The 21,430-nt window shown below is 41.8% G+C and overlaps 2 protein-coding genes across 2 annotated transcripts in view; one reads left to right on the plus strand and one right to left on the minus strand.

Moving 5' to 3' along the window:
- The window catches only part of cpped1 (calcineurin-like phosphoesterase domain containing 1), a 49,614-nt gene extending 33,195 nt beyond the window's left edge, over nt 1-16,419 (minus strand). Inside the window, exons 1-2 of the mRNA XM_063481538.1 lie at nt 16,226-16,419; nt 9,078-9,296 (exon numbers count right to left, since the gene is read on the minus strand). Coding sequence (XP_063337608.1) covers nt 9,078-9,296; nt 16,226-16,289 — 283 coding nt within the window. The 5' untranslated portion in view covers nt 16,290-16,419. The remainder of the gene's footprint in view (nt 1-9,077; nt 9,297-16,225) is intronic.
- Nucleotides 16,420-18,444: 2,025 nt separating this feature from the next.
- The window catches only part of shisa9a (shisa family member 9a), a 62,029-nt gene continuing 59,043 nt past the window's right edge, over nt 18,445-21,430 (plus strand). The window contains exons 1-2 of the mRNA XM_063481539.1: nt 18,445-19,299; nt 20,538-20,644. Of these exons, the coding sequence (XP_063337609.1) occupies nt 18,785-19,299; nt 20,538-20,644 (622 nt within the window). The 5' untranslated portion in view covers nt 18,445-18,784. The remainder of the gene's footprint in view (nt 19,300-20,537; nt 20,645-21,430) is intronic.

The raw sequence follows: 21,430 nt of genomic DNA on the forward strand, positions 1-21,430 counted from the left end.
CATTTTCACATAAAGCTTCTTCTTTGTATGATACAGCCTTAACCTGCATTTGTTGATGTTGCATGAAACTGCTCACTGACTGAGCCTGCGCACAAGATCACGGGAATACACTTCTGATTTTCGACCCTGTCAATTATGCACAGAGATTTCTCCAGATTTTCAGAATCATTTGATGATATTATGTTCTGTTGATGATGAAAGAGTTCCTTAATTTGTAGATTCAGTTTTTCTCCAAAGTGGTGAACCTCTGCCCATGTTTATGTCAGAAAATCTCTTGAGATGCTCTTTTTTTTTTTTTTTTTTTTTTTTATACACTCGATCATATGCTGACATGTTAACAGTTAAACCAATTAACTGTAAAATGTTCCTCCAGCTGTTCCTTTTTAGCAGCACTTACTTTTCCAGTCTTTTATTGCTCCTGTCCCAATGTTTTTCAGACGACTTGCTATTATTGATATTTTTCATGAAGCAGTAAAATGACTCAGTTTAACCATTTGACATGTTTTCTATGTTCCACTGTGAATAAAATCTGCATTTGTGAGATTTGCAAATCATTCCATTCTGTTGTTATTTACATCTTGCACAGTATCCCAACATTTCTGGGACTGAGGTTCTATCGTGCACTTGAACAGGCTTGAAAATGTAAAACAACTGATAAAGTTTGTACAGCTAACTTTATAATTGAGTACTACTTCAAGTTTCCACCGCTGTTTTGGATTTATTCGACACTCGCGTCTGTCTGGAAACCTCATCTGTCATGCACGGTAGCAGATGCGAGAGTCGAAATCGGAAAAACGCACAGATTTATGAGGTGGTGCAGAAATGGAGGCTTTTTCCAAATATGTTGTAAAACATCCAGTGTCTCTGTGAGACCGGAGAGAACGACAACAATAGATGTTGACGTCCTCTGCCCTTTGAGATTGACTGTCACGCTGTGCTCGACTACCCTATGCAACGTTCACACTTATCAAATGTACTGGATTTTGGGCTCAACAACAGCATCTAGCCACACTTACGTTTCTCCTGATAAATAAATGTGAATAAATAGCACTGGTTGCGACACACAGTGGCAGGGACGCTGTGCTGCCTTCTGCTTCCTCACACCACCACCTGCCTGCCCTCAATTACAGCCATCTGCTGACATAGTACAAGCATGAATCAACAATCTCTGTGACACAGCTCGAACCAATTCTCATCCAAGCCCCATCTGCATTTAAGATTTCTTGCTCCAGCTAACAGTGATGTGTTGTGTGAGTGACTGCAGTAAGATAACAGGCCCAGTGAAACAACTGCAGCTCATTTGGATGAAGATGTGTTGCTGCACTTGAAAGGAAATTATTTTTAAGTCACAGATGGGTTTTTTCTGTCTGTAGCAGCAAACAGGAACAACCACTGTGTCCTTCAATAGACCACAATCTCTCTCTCGGTTATTTAGTGTAAATCTTAATTTAGAATTATCTGGTTACATTAGTCATGCATTACGTTCTTCTTCGCTTCCCTTTTTAATAGCACTATATGTAATTTGCCCAAATGGATGTATAAAATATGAAAGAAGTGGTTAAAGCAGATGTGTTGTGCATCACTAAATTAAATAAATGATAAGGATTTTTCATATATAAGAAATAGCGAGAAATTCCATTTCATACAAATATTTTTAACGCCAGCATTGTCTTGCCCTACTTTCCTCCCTGCAATATGCAGCACATGTAGGGTATACGCAAATAAAAACACAATGCTGCTCTCCACTCCCCGTGGGGCTCTAACTGAAAGGCCTTGTTCACTTAATGAGATTGCAACACTGATTCTCAAACCCTGACAGGAGACTTTGGCAGGTTCTCATTGAGCCTGTCCAACACTGTAAGCACTTCTCTCAATTTCCTTTAAAGACTGGCTGTCGAAGCTGCACTGAGTCCTCAGTGCCTGGGGTCTTGCTGTTGTATACATTTTCTACACTTGAACAACTGTATTTTGTGGCCTCTATATTTGTGACTAACTCAAGCATGCATCGACATGTTGTGCTTGTGCTGATGTGGCACTGGTGTTTGGCAAGATCTTAATGAAGATGATGTTATAGTAAATACTTCATACAATCTCACAAATACAAAATGAGGTAAACAGTGTTTTCTACAGTTGCCCAAGTACATATTGGCAACTGATATATCTGCCCTGTACAAACTATACTGTACTAATACTAGTGGACAGCCCCCTTAAATTGACACTCACAGGCCGACTTACTAGGTACATTTTGTTAGTACTGGATTGGACCAGTAAGGAAAGCCTTAATGCTTCATGGAATAGATTCAACAAGGTTGCTGCAGATTTGTTGGTTGCACATCCACAAATCACATCCCAAAGGTCCTTTATTGGACTGAGATTTGGTGACTGTGAAGGCCATCTGTTTACAATGCCATATTGAAGTAACTAGTTTAAGAAAATCTAAGCTTTGTGACATGGCATATTATCCTGCTGGAAACAACCATCAGAAGATGGGTACACTGCGATCATAAAGTAAATCATGACCTTATTGTGTCTACATGCCTAAATGCATCGAGTTGTTTCTATGTCATTACCTAATTAGATATTTACATTTAAAGGTGTTCCCAATAAAGTGGCTGTGAGGGTATTTTGAAAGTTTAGTTGCTGGTAACCAAGCTAACATTCAGCTGCCTCTCCAGAGCATCTCTCGTTCCACCATTGAAAGCATCACGGATGGAACTCTAACTAAGCAGGCATGGACTGCAGCTTGTGATGATAGATCTGCTTCCAGCTGCAACACGACTCCTGAACCGGGTGGAGAACAGCTTCATAAGCAGGACAACCAGCTGCAGTCCAGAACCATGAAGCCGGACTCCATGAACACAAGTAAAGGCTTTTTTGAGAAGCAGCCACAGTGAGTATTTTTATTTCATTAATTATGGCTGAGAAGAAATTCACAGAAAAACACTTTAAACTCCAAAACTTGTGAACTATCATCTGAAACATGCTGCGATTTCTTTGTTAAACATAACCTCAAGAATTAATTTTCTAGTTTCAATCATTTTTAAGCCTGCACTGGTTAAAGGTAACATTGTGTCTTTGCTTTTTCTCTGTTAGAGAGCATTAACCGTGCATTACAATTAGTGTGATTAGTTTGTTCTTCCAAAAGAGTAGACTCATCAATACTAGTGCCTTACCAAAAAAGATGAAGATGCGTAAAGCTTGCAACTAAACTCAACAGGTGGGATCACTGATGTATGTGTCTGAAATGAATTTCTTTGAAAGGGCAGCAGGCCTAAAAGTTATAAGATAGCATTAGGGACTGAGTGGAGCTCTCTGACACCCAAAAAGCAGTCCCAGATCTGATTAAAACAATATTATGCCTGAAAAGAAGCAGCCAATGCAAAAACACAAAAGTGTTTATCGCTGTTCTGACCTTCAGGCCCAGAGGATGTGGCTCATGGAAAGAATGTCTAGACTACTATATTTAATCACACTGCTACCATAATTTGGACTCGGATAAGGCACCACAACCCTGTTTTTCGAATTCTTTGGAGTCCTACAGAGATTACATATGTATTTCTACTGTATGTAGAGATATATCAGTCAGTCAATCAACTGGTGACTGAAATCAGCAAGATTCTACTTGATCCACTGATCAATCCAGTCACCGGATTGATCAGCGGATCAACTGTGAGGTCAGACTTTTACCAAAAAAAAAGAAAAAAACCAACAATTAAATCACCCAAGAAAACTGCAGTTAGTACACCTTTAGTTTCCACAAATACAGAGAGGGGACAGGGAAGTCCCAAGGCAACCTCTCCTTCACCTTTCCGAGTTTTGCACACAGGCGTGTACACGCGTACTTAAACATTTCTCCCTGCTGTATTATGCGTAACATCCTTCAAGAACCCCCAGAGACACAGCTTGAATCCTTTGTAGTGCTCATTAGGAGAGTGTCAAGTCCAGCATGTTTCTCTAATCTAATCAGCTCTATATCTAGCTCCCCCACCCCCACCACCTCCCTTGCTGCCTCCACCCCCTCCTACTCTTTATCCTCTTCATTTGTCAGCTTTGAAAGTAAGTGAGAGAAAGACACGGGAAAGTGAAATTAAGCGAGGGAGAGGCGGCAACGGCAGACAGAAAATTAGGTGAGATTGAAGGAAGTCCTTGAGAAGAGAAAGCATCTCTTGGGGGTTTAGTTGGGATTGTGGAGGAGAGGAGATAGGGAATTAGAATCAAGGAACGTGCTATCAGTAAAGGTCTGGATGACATGATGAAGTTAGATGAGACACTGGCCCGCGTTTCTTTCTACAACTTTTCGTTTTAGAGAATGGGTCGCTCCTTGTGGACCACTGCGATGGGATGCAAACAAATCCGTCAGTCCGCCCAAGTCTTTGATAAGGAAGATCATTTGTTATACCAAGACATCACCACTTAGCCTGCAGTTTTCCTACAGTATAAATTTAAACCTGAAACTGACACTTACACCCACACACACATACATTTCTTTCCTAACAATTACAAGACAGAACCTTTACACCCTCAACACACAGTTAATTCACATAGATGCTTCAAACAGATTCATCAGAGGCAAGAATTAATCAGCATGTTTGCGTATGTGTCAGACTTGCAAATGAAGGTTGTCAAAATAGGGTATGAGGCATGTTACTGCAGCTGTTTACTAAAGAGAGCAGACAGATAATAGAGGAAAGAGACCGAAAAGAAAAAGAAACTGTGAGGAGCAACGGCGAAGGGAGATAGAGAGTGAAATCTGTAGGAGCAGAAATACAGTTGCCAATTTCCTGTCGCCGACAGGCAGCAGTGTTGACAATGCCGGTTGACAGCCAGCTTCCCCTGGCCGCCACGCATTCATTCTGTATTGTAAATAAACAGTTTAAGGGGAAATGTCAGCCGAGAGACGGAAGGAGCAGCTTCGGCTATAATACCTATTTCCCTCCTTCCTACCAATGCGGCGGCCCAGTTGCCAGCCGAGTGACAGACGTGGCGAGTAATGAGGATGGCACGCACAACCTGCTCTGCTGGTGCTGACAGTAACAGCAGCTGACGCAGCGGCGTTTAAAGGTCCCTGAGGTCTTTAGGTTTAAACCTGATGCTTACACTATTTACTGTACGACGACATGCGAAGTAGATCGCGCTTTGACCTCCAAATGCGACTGATCATAAGGGGAGATGGCAGGAACATGGGGAAGAGTGTGTGTGTGTCGGGGGGGTAACTGCATGTGGACATGTTTTTGGTTTAAATGGTGCAGTCATGGGGATAATAAGGAGACTTGGATGCCTACAGCCAGACTCAGCTAGATGATAGTGGGAGACAGCTCCGGGAGGGTTCATGACTGTGGCTGTGCAGCTAAAATTGGTGGTCATTACTACCCAGAAAAAGAAAAAAAAAAGACGGGGGGGGGGGGCAAGAGTACCTCTGTGACTAAGCCAAGCCACATCTCTCCTGAATATGAATAGTTTGCTTCGAGTCAAATTTTAGAAAATGGGGAGCAGAAGGACATTTTACTAATGGCATACTGCTCCACATATAAATATTCTTATTGGCTTTAATATCTTACATGGTCTCCAGGATTAGGCAGAATAAAACTTTCATCACGATCCAATCAAACATGTCACCAGAGCCCAGAGAGAGAAAGAGCAAGGACATGCAGAGATGGAGGGAGACAGGTTTGCTTGCTGATTTCTCTCAGTGTCCCTTCCTGGAGGCCAGCCAGGCAGGTAGGCGCCACACTTTAGACGCCTAATTTTCATGCAAAGGTAGTCTGCATTGGTTAACGGCTTGCGGCGCTTTTTTGCAGGCAAACATTAAACCTGCAGTGGGCTCTGTCAGCCCGTTCCTCATGACCTGTTGTAAAGTCAGACTGCACACTCAGAAAATCAAGAACACAGAGCCATCGTCTTCAGCTAAAGTGTAAATTTGATGTCTTTACCTTAAGAGTATAATAATTTGTTTTCTATTTAAAGGTTATGTGGTGTAAATCATCCTACGTTCTACTGAAACAGACAAGCAGAGGGGAGGACTGGACGCAGCACGAGTCAAACCTGGTGTCTCGGTATCAGACAAGGTGGGCAACACAGTGATTGTGGCGTTTCCATATTCAGGCATTTTTAAGGTAACCAGCTTTTTTCAAATTCAGTTACGATTCAGAAAGCATCAGGTGACAGGATCGGGGGGAACCAGCTGCCACTGTGGCAAACACACGCACGCACGCACACACACACACAGGTTTGCTGTGCTGCTTTCAAGATAGCTACAATCTTTACCTCAGAGAATAGGACAGAGACAGAATCAAGTACAGCCCATTCACATATACTGTTTATAGCCTAACAAACCTTCATTTGCAGCTAGCAGACTTCTACTGAATAATTCAACTAAAAAAATAAAAATAAAAAAAAGTGAAAGAAAAATCTTCTCTTCCTGCAAATAGCTTGAAGGCACCCAGGTGTTTTTTATAGATAAATACTGCATGCTGTCACAGGGGGGTCTGATGTGTTCAAACTAGACTTCATGGGCAGAACTAACTTTCTTTCTTTTTTTTGCCTTCAAGCTGCAAGAGTCGTAGCACCGCAAAACACAGTGGCAGCTTTCTCGCACGGATTCCTTTAAATTGGGCGAGAATTTAAAGCCTGTCTGGTCTGATCGATAGCCGAAATCCTAATCAGCATCAGCATCGTGAGAACAGACAGAAACCTTCTGCTTTTCATAGATAAATATCAGCTACTGTCAAATGGGAATACGTTGTTTACAGACTCTGGTTGGGAAACAGAAGAAAGCTAATGCTCAAACCTACCTCACTACCCTCAGTGAAAACTATTCTGAGGCTGAACAGTCCCAAAGCTGATGTTCTTCGTGGAATAAATGAATTAGAGTAGGGTTATCTCAATATATATATGTTTACATTCAACAGTTGCATAAATATCACAAAACTCTGTTTCTCTTGAAAACATCTGCAGCAGTGGACACAGATGTAAGGTGCTGCATGGGGTGGGTTTAAAACTCAAGACAAACTATGATATACATGTTCACTCACACATAACTAATAACCACACATGGGAAATGAGTCTGAATTTGAAAAAAACATGTCTGTTATATGCTTGGCAGTTGCCATTTTAATATTAGCAGAGACGCATACATGTGCTGATTTTTCAGGTCAGGTGAGCCCTGCACCCTTTGTGACCATGTTTAACAGAAAAAGCATAACTGTTTTACCATTAGGACTGATGTATTTCATACTGGGTTAAAGGGACTTATCGGGGATGTCGAGGCTTCCCTCATCTAAGTCTAATCATATCATAAGTTAAAACCCACAGTGGGAGAAGTGTAAGTAGAGTCAGATCTGCCTGTTTCGTACAGTAACACCAGTCAAACATCAGACCGAAACGATATGTTCACAGTTTAGATCACAATGCAGCAGCCGTTTTAAACTGAGTAACATTTCAGCTTATAAAGGCAAATATAAGCACACAGTTTACATTATACAGAACTGTGAAAAAAAAACTTAAACTATCCCTCATTTCTTTACACTTTCTTCTGAGAGCCTGAGTTGCAATTTTTTTAAAGTGGTCCTGAGCAATTGTTCTCCAGGCTTTCTGAAGGTCTTTCAGACCTTTTCCTTTGGACATTTGCTGCTTTTTCACTCATTTTCATTCCAATGAAATGATTGGTGAACCAATGCTGTGTCCTCACATAACTGTGCAGGATCCTTATTTCTGACAGCCTTTCACAAAAACACATTTCTTTGTCTCCCAAAGAATCCCAAAGTAGCTGAAAACACTGAATATGGAGCATCTCAGCATGTTGTACACGTCCCTAAAAAACTCAGAAAACTGAAAAAGTGAAAAAGAAAAGAAAAAGTGATACAACAGTGGGTGTCTACAACCATCTGTGAAACACAGTAGAGGCTCTGTCATGGTTTGGGGTTACGTTTCAGACAGTGGTGTTGAGAATCTTGTCAAAAAAGAAAAGCACAGTGCACCATGAAATAGAATTAGCCAGCAGGGGGCGACTCTTGTGGGTACAAAAAGAAAGTCTATGGGAAGACTTTCAAGAGGCCTTTTTTTATTACCGCAATAAACACTTTATTGCAGAGTCGATCGTCTCAAACACTACTTTCAAATCCTACTAAATACAAAATGAGGTTCATTTTGTGGCTTATGGTTCCCAATAGTCAAAAAGGACAATAAAGCAGGGTATTAGTATTCAGTGTCCCTCAGTTGCCTAGTTGGATCCACCCCTTGTTCTTCACATCTGCTTCAAAGATGCCAAAATGGCAGACGTATCACATCAACTTAGACCAAAACAGTCTAGACGGATCACTTACATCTTAACGAAGTCATTCAGTTTGTATTCTTTCCTCAACAAATACGTACAGAGAAAATTACCAAATAAAGTATGAAGCAAGCTGCATTGTTGAAATGCTGTTCAGTGCATGAAATCACAGCGTGTGGTTCTCAATAATATGCTGTTATCTGTAACCTGGGAAAGACATTTTGAACACTTTGAAATACGTGCAGCCTTTGAACAGGCTGGAGTGACATCCCAGATGCGATGGGATAGCACTCCCGGGACCGCTACTGTATAATCTGGTCAGACCATAAGAGGCTAAGCGGAGCTAAATCTCATGCAGTTCGGCATCTGTGAGTTCACATTATGTCCCCAAACATTCGCAGATAATTGGCAGTCAGACTGGTTGATGCTGCTATCTTGTTTTTCCTGTCCATATGGCTGCACATCCACTGGGAACCTCTCATCGCTGCTGTGGCTTTCTTTTTTTCCTCTTTTGGCTGTTGTGCTTTCGCTCAGTTAAGTTAAAAGTAATTTAGTGTTTAGCGAAAGGCGATGCACTTCAGAGTTTCATTACGAAGGAACAGCAGGAAGGACACTCTGTGCTTTCCCTAAACACCTGTTGAAAAATCTCTGAATCCTTGAAAAATGACAAAAACTGTCCGGTAAAACTTTACCGTGTAAAAAACTGTCAAGCCTACCTCTTCTTTTTTATAAAATATTACACCACTAACACAATCATTTGGTAACCTTGCAACATTTTTAAAGAATTGTAATGTGCTCTAACCCCTACCTGGCATGGCGTGGACCAAATCGCCACACAGCACCATGAATCTCGGCCTGGGTCTGAGTTGGTTAATGGCCTCCACGGCCTGCTTAGTGAGCTCCACTTCCTCAGCCCATTCTTCCCCTCCGCCGTCACAGTCGCCGTCCCTCCAGGCCTTCATAAGCCCAAGCTGGGGGTCTGCAGCTTGGATGAAGAAAAATGGTCCAGTCCATTTGTGCTCTGCGTCTAAAACGAAAACAGAATAAAGCTTCTTTTAGCTAAATATTATGACAATGCAGGTTACTCGGTTAATTGTTGTGCATTATAGGAAACAGCTGAAGCACACCTAAAATTCACTACTTCACATCATTGTCATGCTGAAAAGGGGAGATGTCGCCGATCAGATGCTTTCAAGACAGTATTGTACGATGGATTCAAATCTGTTTTTTCTTAATTCCATCCTCATCATTTCTGATGAAGCTTCAGTGAACAGCAGACAGATCAGCTGAAGAGCCAGATGCATCTCTCAGGCTCTGTGTCAGATCTTTGCTGTTCTTTTTGTTGTCGTTTTAAGGTTTTTACTATGTCTTTCAGATACTGTTCATCTGGTGTAGACAGCTTTTAGGAGTGCCACTCTTTTGTCTTCCACTCAGGACACACTGCACAGCATGCCAAAACATGCAAGTTTGATGCTAACAACTCATGGGAATCAACTTGTTGCTGCAAAAATACTATTTCATGCCTCTTAAACTGTTACCTCTTGTATTATTTGCTGACTCAACTAAGGAATACGGAGCAAATTATGTGCTTTTGTGTTATGTCTGTTTTTAAAAAAAAAATCTTCTAACAGATCTTTGCGAAGTTGTCTGATTCATCCTTTGAGTTAGATGCTTTTTTTTAATAACTGAGGATTCAGAACAAATAAACAGAAAAACATTCCTCTGAAATTGGTCAAGACCAAGAACTGGACTGAAAATGAGTGAAAAAGCAGCCAACGTCCAAAGACAAACTTTGAAAGACTTTCATAAAGTCTGAAGAACTACTGCTCAATGACGACTTAAAAAAAAAAAAATACAGGTAAGTCTGGCTCCATGGAAGTAAATAAGTGAGGGGTGGCTTGAGACGCTTGCACAGCACTATATATATATATATATATATATATATATAAATTGTTGATAAGCTGAGCTGAGCTCTCTGGTAACCCCGCCCAAAAAAAGAAAGAAGAATCAGTTAATGCAGCAAAGCAAATGACTAATCTCAAAAAAATAAAAAATAAAAAAATAACAGGGTTTCACTATAGTACTGAAGCCCAGCAGCACACCAGGCCTAAATCACTCTCCCGCTGGGGCCACAGCACTAGGGATTTTTTAAGATACAAAACCTACACTGTCAGGTTAGCTATTGTGTCTTATAAGACTACTGTTTCACAAAGTTCTATTTCTTATTATATTTCTAACTAAAGAATCAGAAAAATTTAATGACTGAACAGCTGCAACTGATCAGCTAAAATCCTTCTATTTTGTCCGTTAACTACAGTTTACAAGGCCAGATTATTCATTGCTGCATATGAACGAGGTTATAGTTCAGATGTTAAAAACTGAACCCCTTGTTTTCTCTCTCCTGGCACTCACTGTGTGCCCAGAGCTCTGTTATTCAGTTTGTAACACACAGTTAGAGCACTAGTGAGTGCAAATCACTACAATAATCAAGTGCAGTCCTTTAGATTTCTGTGTATCCTCCACTTTGTCGCTTGAGTTCCATTAACCAATCACATTTGAGGCGGTAAACAGTGTGTGCACGAGGTGGTTTCAAAAAGCTATCTTGAAACCACCAGCTAGTGAACAAATTACCTCTTCTAATTGCAACACTCAAAAAACAAATTAAGGGAACGCTGTATCATGATAGTATAACACGAATTCAGCTTAACTTCATGGATATCAATCTGTCCAGTTAGTAAGCACAAACATATGTGAATCCATTTTATCTGCTTTGGTGCAAATAAAAGTGACAACAGGACCTCTGAGATGGCATGCATTGGTAGTGACAAGCACACCAAGTAAACAGTGGTTGAATACTGCAGTACAATCAAATGAACATGTGATACTGTTGCATTTAAGCGGTTGCTTCAAAGATGGTCCTCAAGGTTTTGCCCACTTGCTGTCAGTCGCCATCTTCAAAGCCACTTTGGTTTGTGAAAAACCACAATAAAATGACAACAAAACTGAGTCAGTCTGCAATAACCCTGAAGTTTAACCAAATTTGTGTGACACAGTGATCATCTAATTTTTCTTTTTGAGTAGTCTGTATCTGCAAACAATGACCTGCACTGTCTTGAACTAAATATCCATCTATCTGAACAGCCTACACTGGTTTACCTGGAAGCTTCAGCTGTTGCACCTAGAGGCAAAATGAGAAGACAAGCTGATAAGTAAAAAACAAAACAAACTATAGTTGACATTTTTAATTGAACAACCCCCCACTAATACACACTCAAATTGTTTTGCTCTATCTCCTAGGTATCAACTACTGGTTACATCTACAGTAAACATTGGTGTTTCTATACCAGTAAACTACATGATGCTTTAAAAAAAACAAAAAAAAAACAAAAATGTAATGAGCAGAAACATTAAAGCTTCATGAATTAGGTGTCACCACAGCATTACTCATTTAGCGGTGGAAGGCCTGCTGTGAAAACCTCATCATATTCATTCTTGGAATTGGCACAACACTTGATTAGTTAAAAGCGCCGCGGATCAGGATGTAGGACTGGGAATTAAACCTCGTCAGCGGGGAAGAGATGTACGTGCTCTCTCCCTGTGAGTAACCAATGCTAAATAATTAACAGCGAGATACACGTTAAAGAATGAATGGCAAAGAACAAGTGTTTTACATAATCCTGATATTACGCAACAGAAGGGCCCTACAATCTAATCACTCTCAAATATTCATTTACAAGGCAAACAGTGCCCACCTTTCCATGAAAAGAGACAAGCAGACACTCAGTGACGCTTGGCTGATGGTAATGACAAGGCGTGACATGAAGGACGCCCGCCAAAGTAATATGGAATGGAGGCTCGCCGTTTCCCCCGAAACAGACAGATACTAAGAGCAGGTGTAAACAACAGCTTTCTAGTCCACTCGGTGAGTTTCCGGAGGATGTGGAAGCAGTACCACTGTAGTTATGCACTGCGCTGTCATCGTGGAGAGCCCGCATCTGCATTCTGCACAAATCCCCTCACTCTCACTCAGCGGGGGCTTGTAACTGCTCAGCATCCTGTGTTTAACATGCTCTCCATGTATCACTCTCCCAAATGAGTCGGCGATAATTCTGTCCTCCAGAGAAACTCGAGCAAAGATAAGAAAAGAAAGAGCAACAAAAAAGAAAAACAAAAACTGCCTTGCTCCCTTGCTTCTGGGAGGAAAACTCGTAAAATCTCAACAATGACGAACTCGGTGTAATTGACATTTATGACACATTTTGCTTTTATGATTATCATCATCATCAACCCGATTACTTTAGAATGCCTCGATCCAAACAAGCCTGGCCTTGATCTCAGCTTATACTACACAGCGAGTGCTGTTGATGAATTTTGAATTCAACCTGAGGCTGGCCGTATCAATGTAACATAAAGTTTAGAAGCACCTAATATATCTTTTCCAGACTTTCAGCAATATATAGAACGCAGTGCGAAAGTCTTAAGCAATCCCTAACGTCTTCATATTATGCTCCCAATGAGCCAGACTTTTCTGTTTCTTTTTAAAGTGGTCTTGAGCAACCGTTTGAGACTTTCAGCATTCAAAGTTGTGCTTTGGACAACTACCATAGGCTGTTTTTTCAAACAGCCTATGGTAGCTGGGATAGGCTATAGGCTAAGTGGAATAACTTGAAGAGAATGGATCGAGAGAGGCACCAGCAGTTTGTTGCAAAAACCAAAAACCTATTAGCCAAAAACTTGGTATATGTTGGCATGGTGTGCAGTTTGTCCATACAAAATTTTGAGGAAACTGGAAAAAGGCCAAAAGTAGCAGACATTTAAAAAAAAAAAAAAAGACTATCTACAGCAGGGGTCTCAAACTCCAGTCCTCGAAGGCCGGTATCCTGAAACTTTTCCACGTGTCCCTGCTGCAGCACACCTGAATAAAATTAGCAGGTCATTAGCAAGACTCCATAGCACTTGACTGCATGCTGAGGTGGCAATTCAGCCATTTGATTCATGTTACAGCAGCTCATGAGTGAATGAACATGGTGCCTGATCTACAGCATGAACAGTATCCAAAAGAAACAAATCCAAGAATCCAAAAGAGCAAAAATCCAACAAAGATCTGACATGGGACCTAGCCCTTCAGTTCATCCATCTACTTCACTGAAGCCTCATCAGAAATAGTCTCTATTCAATGATGTTTGTCAAGAAGCCATTCCTAAGGAAGGGTATGAGGTATGCCAAATTATACAAGAACTAGACTGAAAGTCTCTTACAACGGGTCTCGTGGAGTTATGAATCCAAGTTTGGTTCAAATCACAGCCCCAAATCAACATGTACAGAGTTGGTAGGGAGAGACATAAAGCAGTGAGCATCATGGTTTGGGAATGCATTTCAGCCAGAGGTGTTTGTTTCTTGTCAAAACTGATGAATTATGAGTGCAGAAAAGCACCATCAGATTTTATTCACCATGCAATACCATCTGGAAAGTGTCAGACTTCCAACAGCTTCATTTTTGAGCATGAGGATGATCTCAAACACACTGCCAAATATGGACTTTTAAGCTTGTTAGAATTGTACAAACTGTTTTCCTTATATACCATTTTACCATGTATGTTTGCAGATGCTCCTTGCATAAAGATAAAGAAATGTGTGTGTCTCAAGACTTTTGCATAGTACCATTGCTTAAAAGCTGGGGGAAGGGAGCTAAGGCTTGTTTCAGACAGAGAGCAGTGAGGGGCTGCCACTGTTTGATAAATAAGCATCATTTCGAACTGTGACTCATGCAAACAGTTCACAAATAAAAATATGGAAATGAGCATAAAAGTCCTCCTTAAGTTTGGTGGAAAAAGCCTAATTTTATCTTAGCGGGCTGTGACAGTCTGTCAGCATTTTTACTTCTTGAGAGGATAAAGACTAAAGCTGCATTTTAAAGTGTAACTTGACCCCCAGCTCTGAGCCAAACACCACCCATTGCACAGTTTTGAAAAATCCTCAAAAGTTTGCAAGAGCAGGGAGAGGAGCTGTGGATGTGCGAGGCCGGGGAGTACTCAGGGGCCACAGAAAAATGGAGAGTGACATAAAACAGCACATACTTTCTAATGATTTTTCCTCTCCTGAATCTCCCCCATACTAAATCTAAAGGGGATATTCAGTGTGGTGAAGGACCACGGTGTGGAATTAAATTGTGCCATTAGCTCCAGCCCCTGTAATGCCCAAAGTCAGAGCTCACTTACTATGGCTCTCTCTTCCTCTCAGGTATCAATAGAGTGATCTAACGTCTCTAAATAAATAAAACCACTAAGTAGAAGGTTAGTAAAATGTGGAAGCCCCCTATTGATGATGATTTTATATTTGCATATGCAAAATGAAAGTACTTTCACTAAATTCCACTTAAGACCAGTGTATGGAGAAGGTTACCATGTTTAAATAAGTTTGACAGAAATGTCAATATTGACACCGGCACTGAAATGTTTCAGTTGTTGGTACTTCTACCCGCTACCTCATGTCCCAAGGGGTCACCACAGTGAATAGATCTGCATGACTTGGCACAGATTTGTTTTACACAGGATGCCCTTCCTGACAAAACCCTCCTATTTATCCTGCACCACCCTCTCAGACTGTGTTTGCAATTCCTCCTGGTGTCAGACTGGGGATCTTCTGCATGCAAGGCGAATGTGTTAACCAGTACACTGTGGAGCCACCCACTGAAATGCTTCAGGTACACTTTTATACCTGAAGCAACTAACCTCCTAAAACCAAAAACTTTCACATCTTTGAACTCATTGTTTGACAGAAACGTTTTTAATTTTGCACCAGCTTTAAATATGCTTTGATGTGAATTTTGCTTCCTGAAAATATAAACTTTGGATGGAATATTCTTGGCAAAGGAAACAGGCAAGTTCAATATGCAAACATATGTCCCTTAAAATGCTGGTCCTGCCCCTGAGTACTGAATAACTCTAACAGATACAAAGGATTTAACTGACCTCATTAAAATAAATAAAAAACTTTTTATTAGATTCAGGACACTTTATAGTGAAAATGTTTTTTACTCTGTGAAGCCAGGTATGTGTCTATTTTAATGGCACATTTTAAAAGAAAAGAAACTGGCAGTGCTCTCACACCCAGAGATAAGCAGCAGCCTTCTTGCAAAGTCAAACACCAATCGCTCTGATTTCGGCCACTGCGTGGACTCCACATAACAAAACTTATGACCATTTCAGATGAAAGTGCATGGGCTGCAAATAATAAAATACTGAAGATCTCAATTTTCTCCCACAGTTTCCTCATACTAGCCTGCTTCCAGCAGGGGGTGCTAAATAAAGTAAAACAAACAGGAGGGGCAGCAGCTCATAAACACATAGCTGTGGGCGCTGTGATCATGTTTTCAATATTTGAGTATCTTAACGCCAGGACTGTACTATGCCACTTAAGAGTAAACCATCTAAATCTAATTCACCCTTCAGTTTCTTCCGAAGCACAGAAAACACTTTCGACTGAAAGAAGTCTGCCTCAACCTTCGAGGACAGGGCTTGATTTAGCTATAAATGAATGACTAATTAGAGACTGCAGCCGAAGTCAAGCATGGGTTTTATTTGTAAGTTTTGCATGAATGAATACTCAGCTCTGTAGCTCTTCTGCACCAGAGTTAGAAACAAATGCAAACCGAAATAGCCGCAACCCCTGTGTTTACGGATTGCCCCGATTTGATTCTTTGCAAGAACAAGATTGCCACGCTCCCTACTTTTAAATTTTGTAAACACGAGCTAGCTAGCTAGCCACTCTGTCTTCCTGTGTTTGACAGTGTCAGCTTGTTGGGTAAAAGAAAGCTACGCAAACCTAAGTGACAGCTTTCCCTCTGTCAGAATATTAACCTGTAGCCACCAACAACCTGTGTCACCGGCGCTGCCAAGTTAGCTCACAGAAGTTGGCTAGCCGGCAGAGCTAAAGAAGCTAAAGGCAGTCAGTTACCTTCAGTGAGTCCGCTGAATGTCCGGTGTTTTGCCTTGAGAAAGATATTCTCACTCTCAGCCATAACACCCGCTTGGTTAAACCGTCTCCAGAGCAAACCGGCAGGTCCGAGTGGGATGGTTATGTAGCTGTTATGCTTCTCCCCAGCTGTTCCTGCGGCTAGCTAAACCCGAGACTCTCGGTGATCGACTAAACAGCCTATTTGTGAGTGTGTATGTGATCGTCACTGCAGCGGCCCCCAGTGTGACTACCAGTTAAGGCAAGTACAAGCGAAAAAAAAGTCAGTTTAACAGGTTTTCCCGCAAACTTTTAAACCAGATACAACCTTCATGCTTACTGTTTAACTAGTTTCAACGACAAGAAAGAGAATTATGCTATCGTTTTAGCCACAACTCATCGTTTATAAATCAGAAAACAAAAGGGAAAAAAATCGATCAAGTCATCAAACATTCGCATCTTCTTCCGATAAACTTTTACAAACCAAACATCTGCATCGTCCACACCATTACGTGTTTTAGCTGTGTGTGAGAATGGCAAAATAAGAAACCACACGAAAGAAGAACCTTGGACAGAGGATAGAGTCTTTCTGAACCACGGAGAGAGCCACGTCCACCCGTCCTCCTCACCGCGCTGATTGTCTGCATGCTTTAACACTAGCTGAATAAGGGCAAATTGAAGGTTTTTTTCTTGCTTGCCAGACAGTTTGAATACATCGAAGGTCCTTTAGAAATCGGATTTTTAACCAGAAAATGAATCATCAGAGGTGACAGAGGGGCTTGCAGGTGGAAATATATTCGATTTTTATGATTTGTCATTGCACCTAACCTATAATGAAGGCAGTTTTCACTTGAAACAGCATCTGTTTGAGGTGAAAAAGAACTTCATTTGAAGAACTTACATAATCTAGTAGGAAACAAGTAATGGATGGATATTTTTTTATTTTCATGTCTGGATATCGGCTTTATCCATCTCCTGTGTCAGTAATTGGTAAAGTTATTAATTCGTTCATCCATTATATTGGGGTGTCTAACTCATTATTCAGCCACCTTCCCCAATCAAACTTAAACCCCTAAACCTTCATCTAACAGCAGTATCTTCCGCACATAGACATAAACAAAAAACTTCCCAAAATGATTCCACAGCCCCACACACATGATCCACGAATCCAAGCAAAGCAAACACTACATTTGCATCCACTGATGCCATGTTCTCCATACACATCTAAATGAGAACATATGTTTAAAATAATATATAAAGGATAGATAGATAGATAGATAGATAGATAGATAGATAGATAGATAGATAGATAGATGGAAGAAAAACTAGTTTGTGTTGCGCTTTGAGCGCCACAAAGAAAAGACTGGGAAACTCACTCTACAAGAGTCCGGGTGGATTAATATCCCTACAAGCCAAAACATTCATAACTTTATTCTTGTTTTGTGTTGTTTTTTTGTTTGTTTGTTTGGTTGGTTGGTAGTTTTTTTGGAGGTGGGGGTGGGGGGAATCTCTGTTTTTTGGTAAATTATTGAATTTTCCCTTTTCCCGAAACAAATTCTCAGATTTCTCTTGTTTCGCCTGGTTTATTGATACAAATTGTGAGGATTGTGCTCCGAGGCAGACAAATACGTACATTTTTCTTTTTAAAAAAAATTAATTTTATCTTTTTCTGTTCCGAGCACCTTTGGCAAAAACCACAAGAGTGAGACATTTGCCTGTGGTGGAATATCACTCGTTACGGGTTGTGTCTCTTGGTTATGGTCTTGATGGGCCAGATTGCTGTCTCCTATAGATGTCCTCTGGGATCTATAGGTGTTGTGTGGTTTTTTGTTTGTTTTTTGTTTTTGTTGTTTCAAAATGTATCACCTGTTCTTAGAAGCTCTGCCAGCCGCTGCCTATTGTAACACATTAAGCTACTTGTGATTTCAGGATTTCTCCAACAATGGCAACCTACGACTGGAAGTATTAAAAAAATGGGGCTCCCACGACTTTCCTCGCAGAGCGTAATAGTGATGTGCATAGACGCTTTTATCATAATATTTCACAATAAAGGCTCTCTCTCTCTCTCCCTCTCGGAGTCAGCCCTTGCAATCTCACTCCCTCCCCCTGCTTTCCTCCTCCTCTCCGTTTGTGTGTGTGTGTGTGCACCAGGCTCTCCCACCCTCGGCTCTTCTATTTGCTCACTGCGCTCTCATCCTCGGTGCGGCTTGTGTCTCTGCCTACTCCCGTGCGTAAGTGCGCACAGACAGAGGAGTGAAGTGATGCACTCCCGAAAACGCAAAATCTGAGCCTGATAAAAAAGACAAAAACCTTTTGGGAAAGGCGTCTAAATGCGCACTCGCTGGAGAGGAGTTCAGTTAAGTCAAGTTTAATCCACATAGGGTTTTTTGTTTTGTTTGTTCTTTTTATTCCGCGCGTTTGTTTGTGGATAAAGATACGCGAGCAAAGATGTTCATCAGCGCGGATATTTCTGGACTTTTCGGCATATCATGACCGTGCGCCCTGTCCCCTCTCTTCAGGTCTTTTCGTTTCCGCGCGAAGTTGAACGGAGGAGAGAGCACAATGAGAGGGAAACACTTTCTCCCCTTCTTCTTGTTGCTCAAACTTATGGCTCTCGTTTGCAAGGCTGGCGGGATTCCAGGAGCGCTCGGGGGATTCGTAATGATCGCCACCTCGAACGGCTCCACGCCGGAGGAGAGCGTGTCCGAGCAGACCCCGCACACGGAGGAAAAGTGTCGGGGTTACTACGACGTGATGGGCCAGTATGACCCGCCGTTCATCTGCAAAACGGGCGTGTATTTGTACTGCTGCGGTACCTGTGGCTTCCGCTTCTGCTGCTCCATCAAGGAGTCGCGGCTCGACCAGGAAACCTGTACAAATTATGACACTCCGATGTGGATGAAGAGCGGGCAGACACCCTACAAGAAAACGAACAAGCCTCACGACAGCACCAAAGACAAGACGAACTTAATAGTTTACGTCATTTGTGGAGTAGTGGCGATTATGGCTCTTGTGGGGATTTTCACCAAGCTGGGGCTGGAAAAGGCGCACCGACCCCAGAGAGAGAATATGTATAGGTGGGTCCCTTTCTTTCTTGGTTTCTTTCTTTCTTTCTCTCTCTCTCTCTCTTCTATCTGTATGTCTCTCTCCCTCTTCCTCCCTCCCTCCCTCTCTGCCCGATTCTCTCGGTGCGCTTGTTTACAAAGAGACTTGCAGTAGTAGCCTACGCGCGCAATGATCTGGAGCGCGCAACGTGTGGACGTGTGCTTGTCGTCTTAACAGAGCACCCCACCACCACCACCACCACACACACACACAACACACATAAATTTATGAAATTAAATTAAAGGAAAAACTCAAACCCTTGACCTCTTCATTAGGGTGGGGGTCAGTGTGCTGGTCTGGTTTGGGTCCACTTGTCTCCCTTTAGTGGAAAGACTTACTGCAAAGTTTACCACCTTTGTCTTATGACAAACCCCTTTCATCCCGATAAGAGTGCTCTTCTACAGGTTTGGGTCACTGAGTATCAAAATGATGTGTCTTAGGTTGTGATCTAGTCATAGCAAAGTCTAACTAAGTGTCGAGAAGCCAGACCAATGTTGTCCACAAATTAGAGGCTAGCTCATTTTGGTCTAGAGCAAAGACTTGGAGAGCGAAGAGCAAGCCAAGGCCAACATGCAAAAAGAACATCGAAGCTATTTTGGCTTCACGTGGTGGCCTTGGCATCACACTCAGTCTAAATTTTCCTTTAATTTGTCACCTCTCCATGCCATAAAACATCATAGATGAACTTGTGCATGTTACACTTCACACACGTGGTTTCCGGGCAACAAGAGCAATGTATCGCATCTTCTGTTATTAAGAGTCTTTATGAACAGGAACTGATACCGCATATTCCTTCCACTCCAGTCTATCCATCTGTTGTGGCACAGCGTAACATTATGAGCTGCTCTCCTCTCATGTGAGGGGCGGAGGGGTGTCTTTCAGTAGAGTAAGGTGGCATTGCACTCCATTGTGTATCACTCTTGACTGGAGATCATTTGCTTGTTTTTACACCTTCATAGTGTTGCAATTCAGTAGGTGTGAGTGTATGTGCAATAATTACAGTAAAAATAAATAAATAAAAGGGAACAACTGAAAGGAAATCTTTTCCACTCATCGTGGAAACTAATTTTTCTGGTCAGCTGCACCTCATAATGTGAGGTGCAGCTGAAACGACAGTGTGCACCGGTACAGCCTAACTGAATAATTAAATTAGCCATGTCATGCACAGTTCCTCATGTCTGCACTCCTCATCCATCTCTCTGTCTGACAGGGCCGTCGCCAATGTGCTGCAGGGCGGGTGTCCAGGTGAGCAGTATCGCGGGGAAGAGGCCCTAGGGATGCATTCGCAGCACTATGTCGCCAGGGCCACAAACATCCGTGAGTTTTTTTTTTCTTTTTTTCTTCTGGCAGTTCTGGACAGCTCATTATTGGTTGTTGTGAACTGTGTGTATAAGTTAAAGCAGCATATGGAGGCGTGGGTGGGGTGCGTATGCATGTCAGCAAATACATTTTTAAAAAAAAAAGCTGCTTGAGTGCATGCCGGTTGGTGTCAGAGAGCCTCTGCGAAGTCATTCGGAGTGATGGAAGGATGTGAGAGTTTGGGATCAAGTGGGTCGTCGCAGCCGGAGTCGAACGTTTTGAAAGCAGCCTCGTATCTGGCCGATGGTGCAGAGTTGGAAAATCCTTTTTTAAAAAAAAAGAAAAAAAAGATCATAAACGTTGAGAGAAAACTCACATCCCTGCAGGGCTTGTTCTGTGGGGTTTTTTTGTTTCAAATGACAGCACTGGCTTTTGTTTTATCTCACACTGGCCAGATATCCATCCATTTCATAACAGCCTAGAAAGAGAATACCTCCCTGTCTTTTCAGCCGTTATTCAACGTTTTATTTTGGTTCATGCCCACATGATATAATGAGAGAAAGAGGCAAGTGGGAGTGTGTGTGTAAGAGGAAGTGGTGGTGGTGGTTGTCTGTTTACATATGTGTGTGTGTGTGTGTGTGTGTGTGTGTGTGTGTGTGTGTGTGTGTGTGTGTGTAGGGAGGGTATAATACAAAGCGTATGAATGCCATCTATTTCTGCTGTGTCCCGTGGGCTGCTACAGTATCAAGCTTATTTGCTTTTAGAACATCGAAGATCAAAGAGATGAATGTGCACAAAACCCGC

This window comes from Pelmatolapia mariae, linkage group LG8 (genome assembly GCF_036321145.2).
Source record: "Pelmatolapia mariae isolate MD_Pm_ZW linkage group LG8, Pm_UMD_F_2, whole genome shotgun sequence".
Classification (NCBI taxonomy): Eukaryota; Metazoa; Chordata; class Actinopteri; order Cichliformes; family Cichlidae; genus Pelmatolapia; species Pelmatolapia mariae.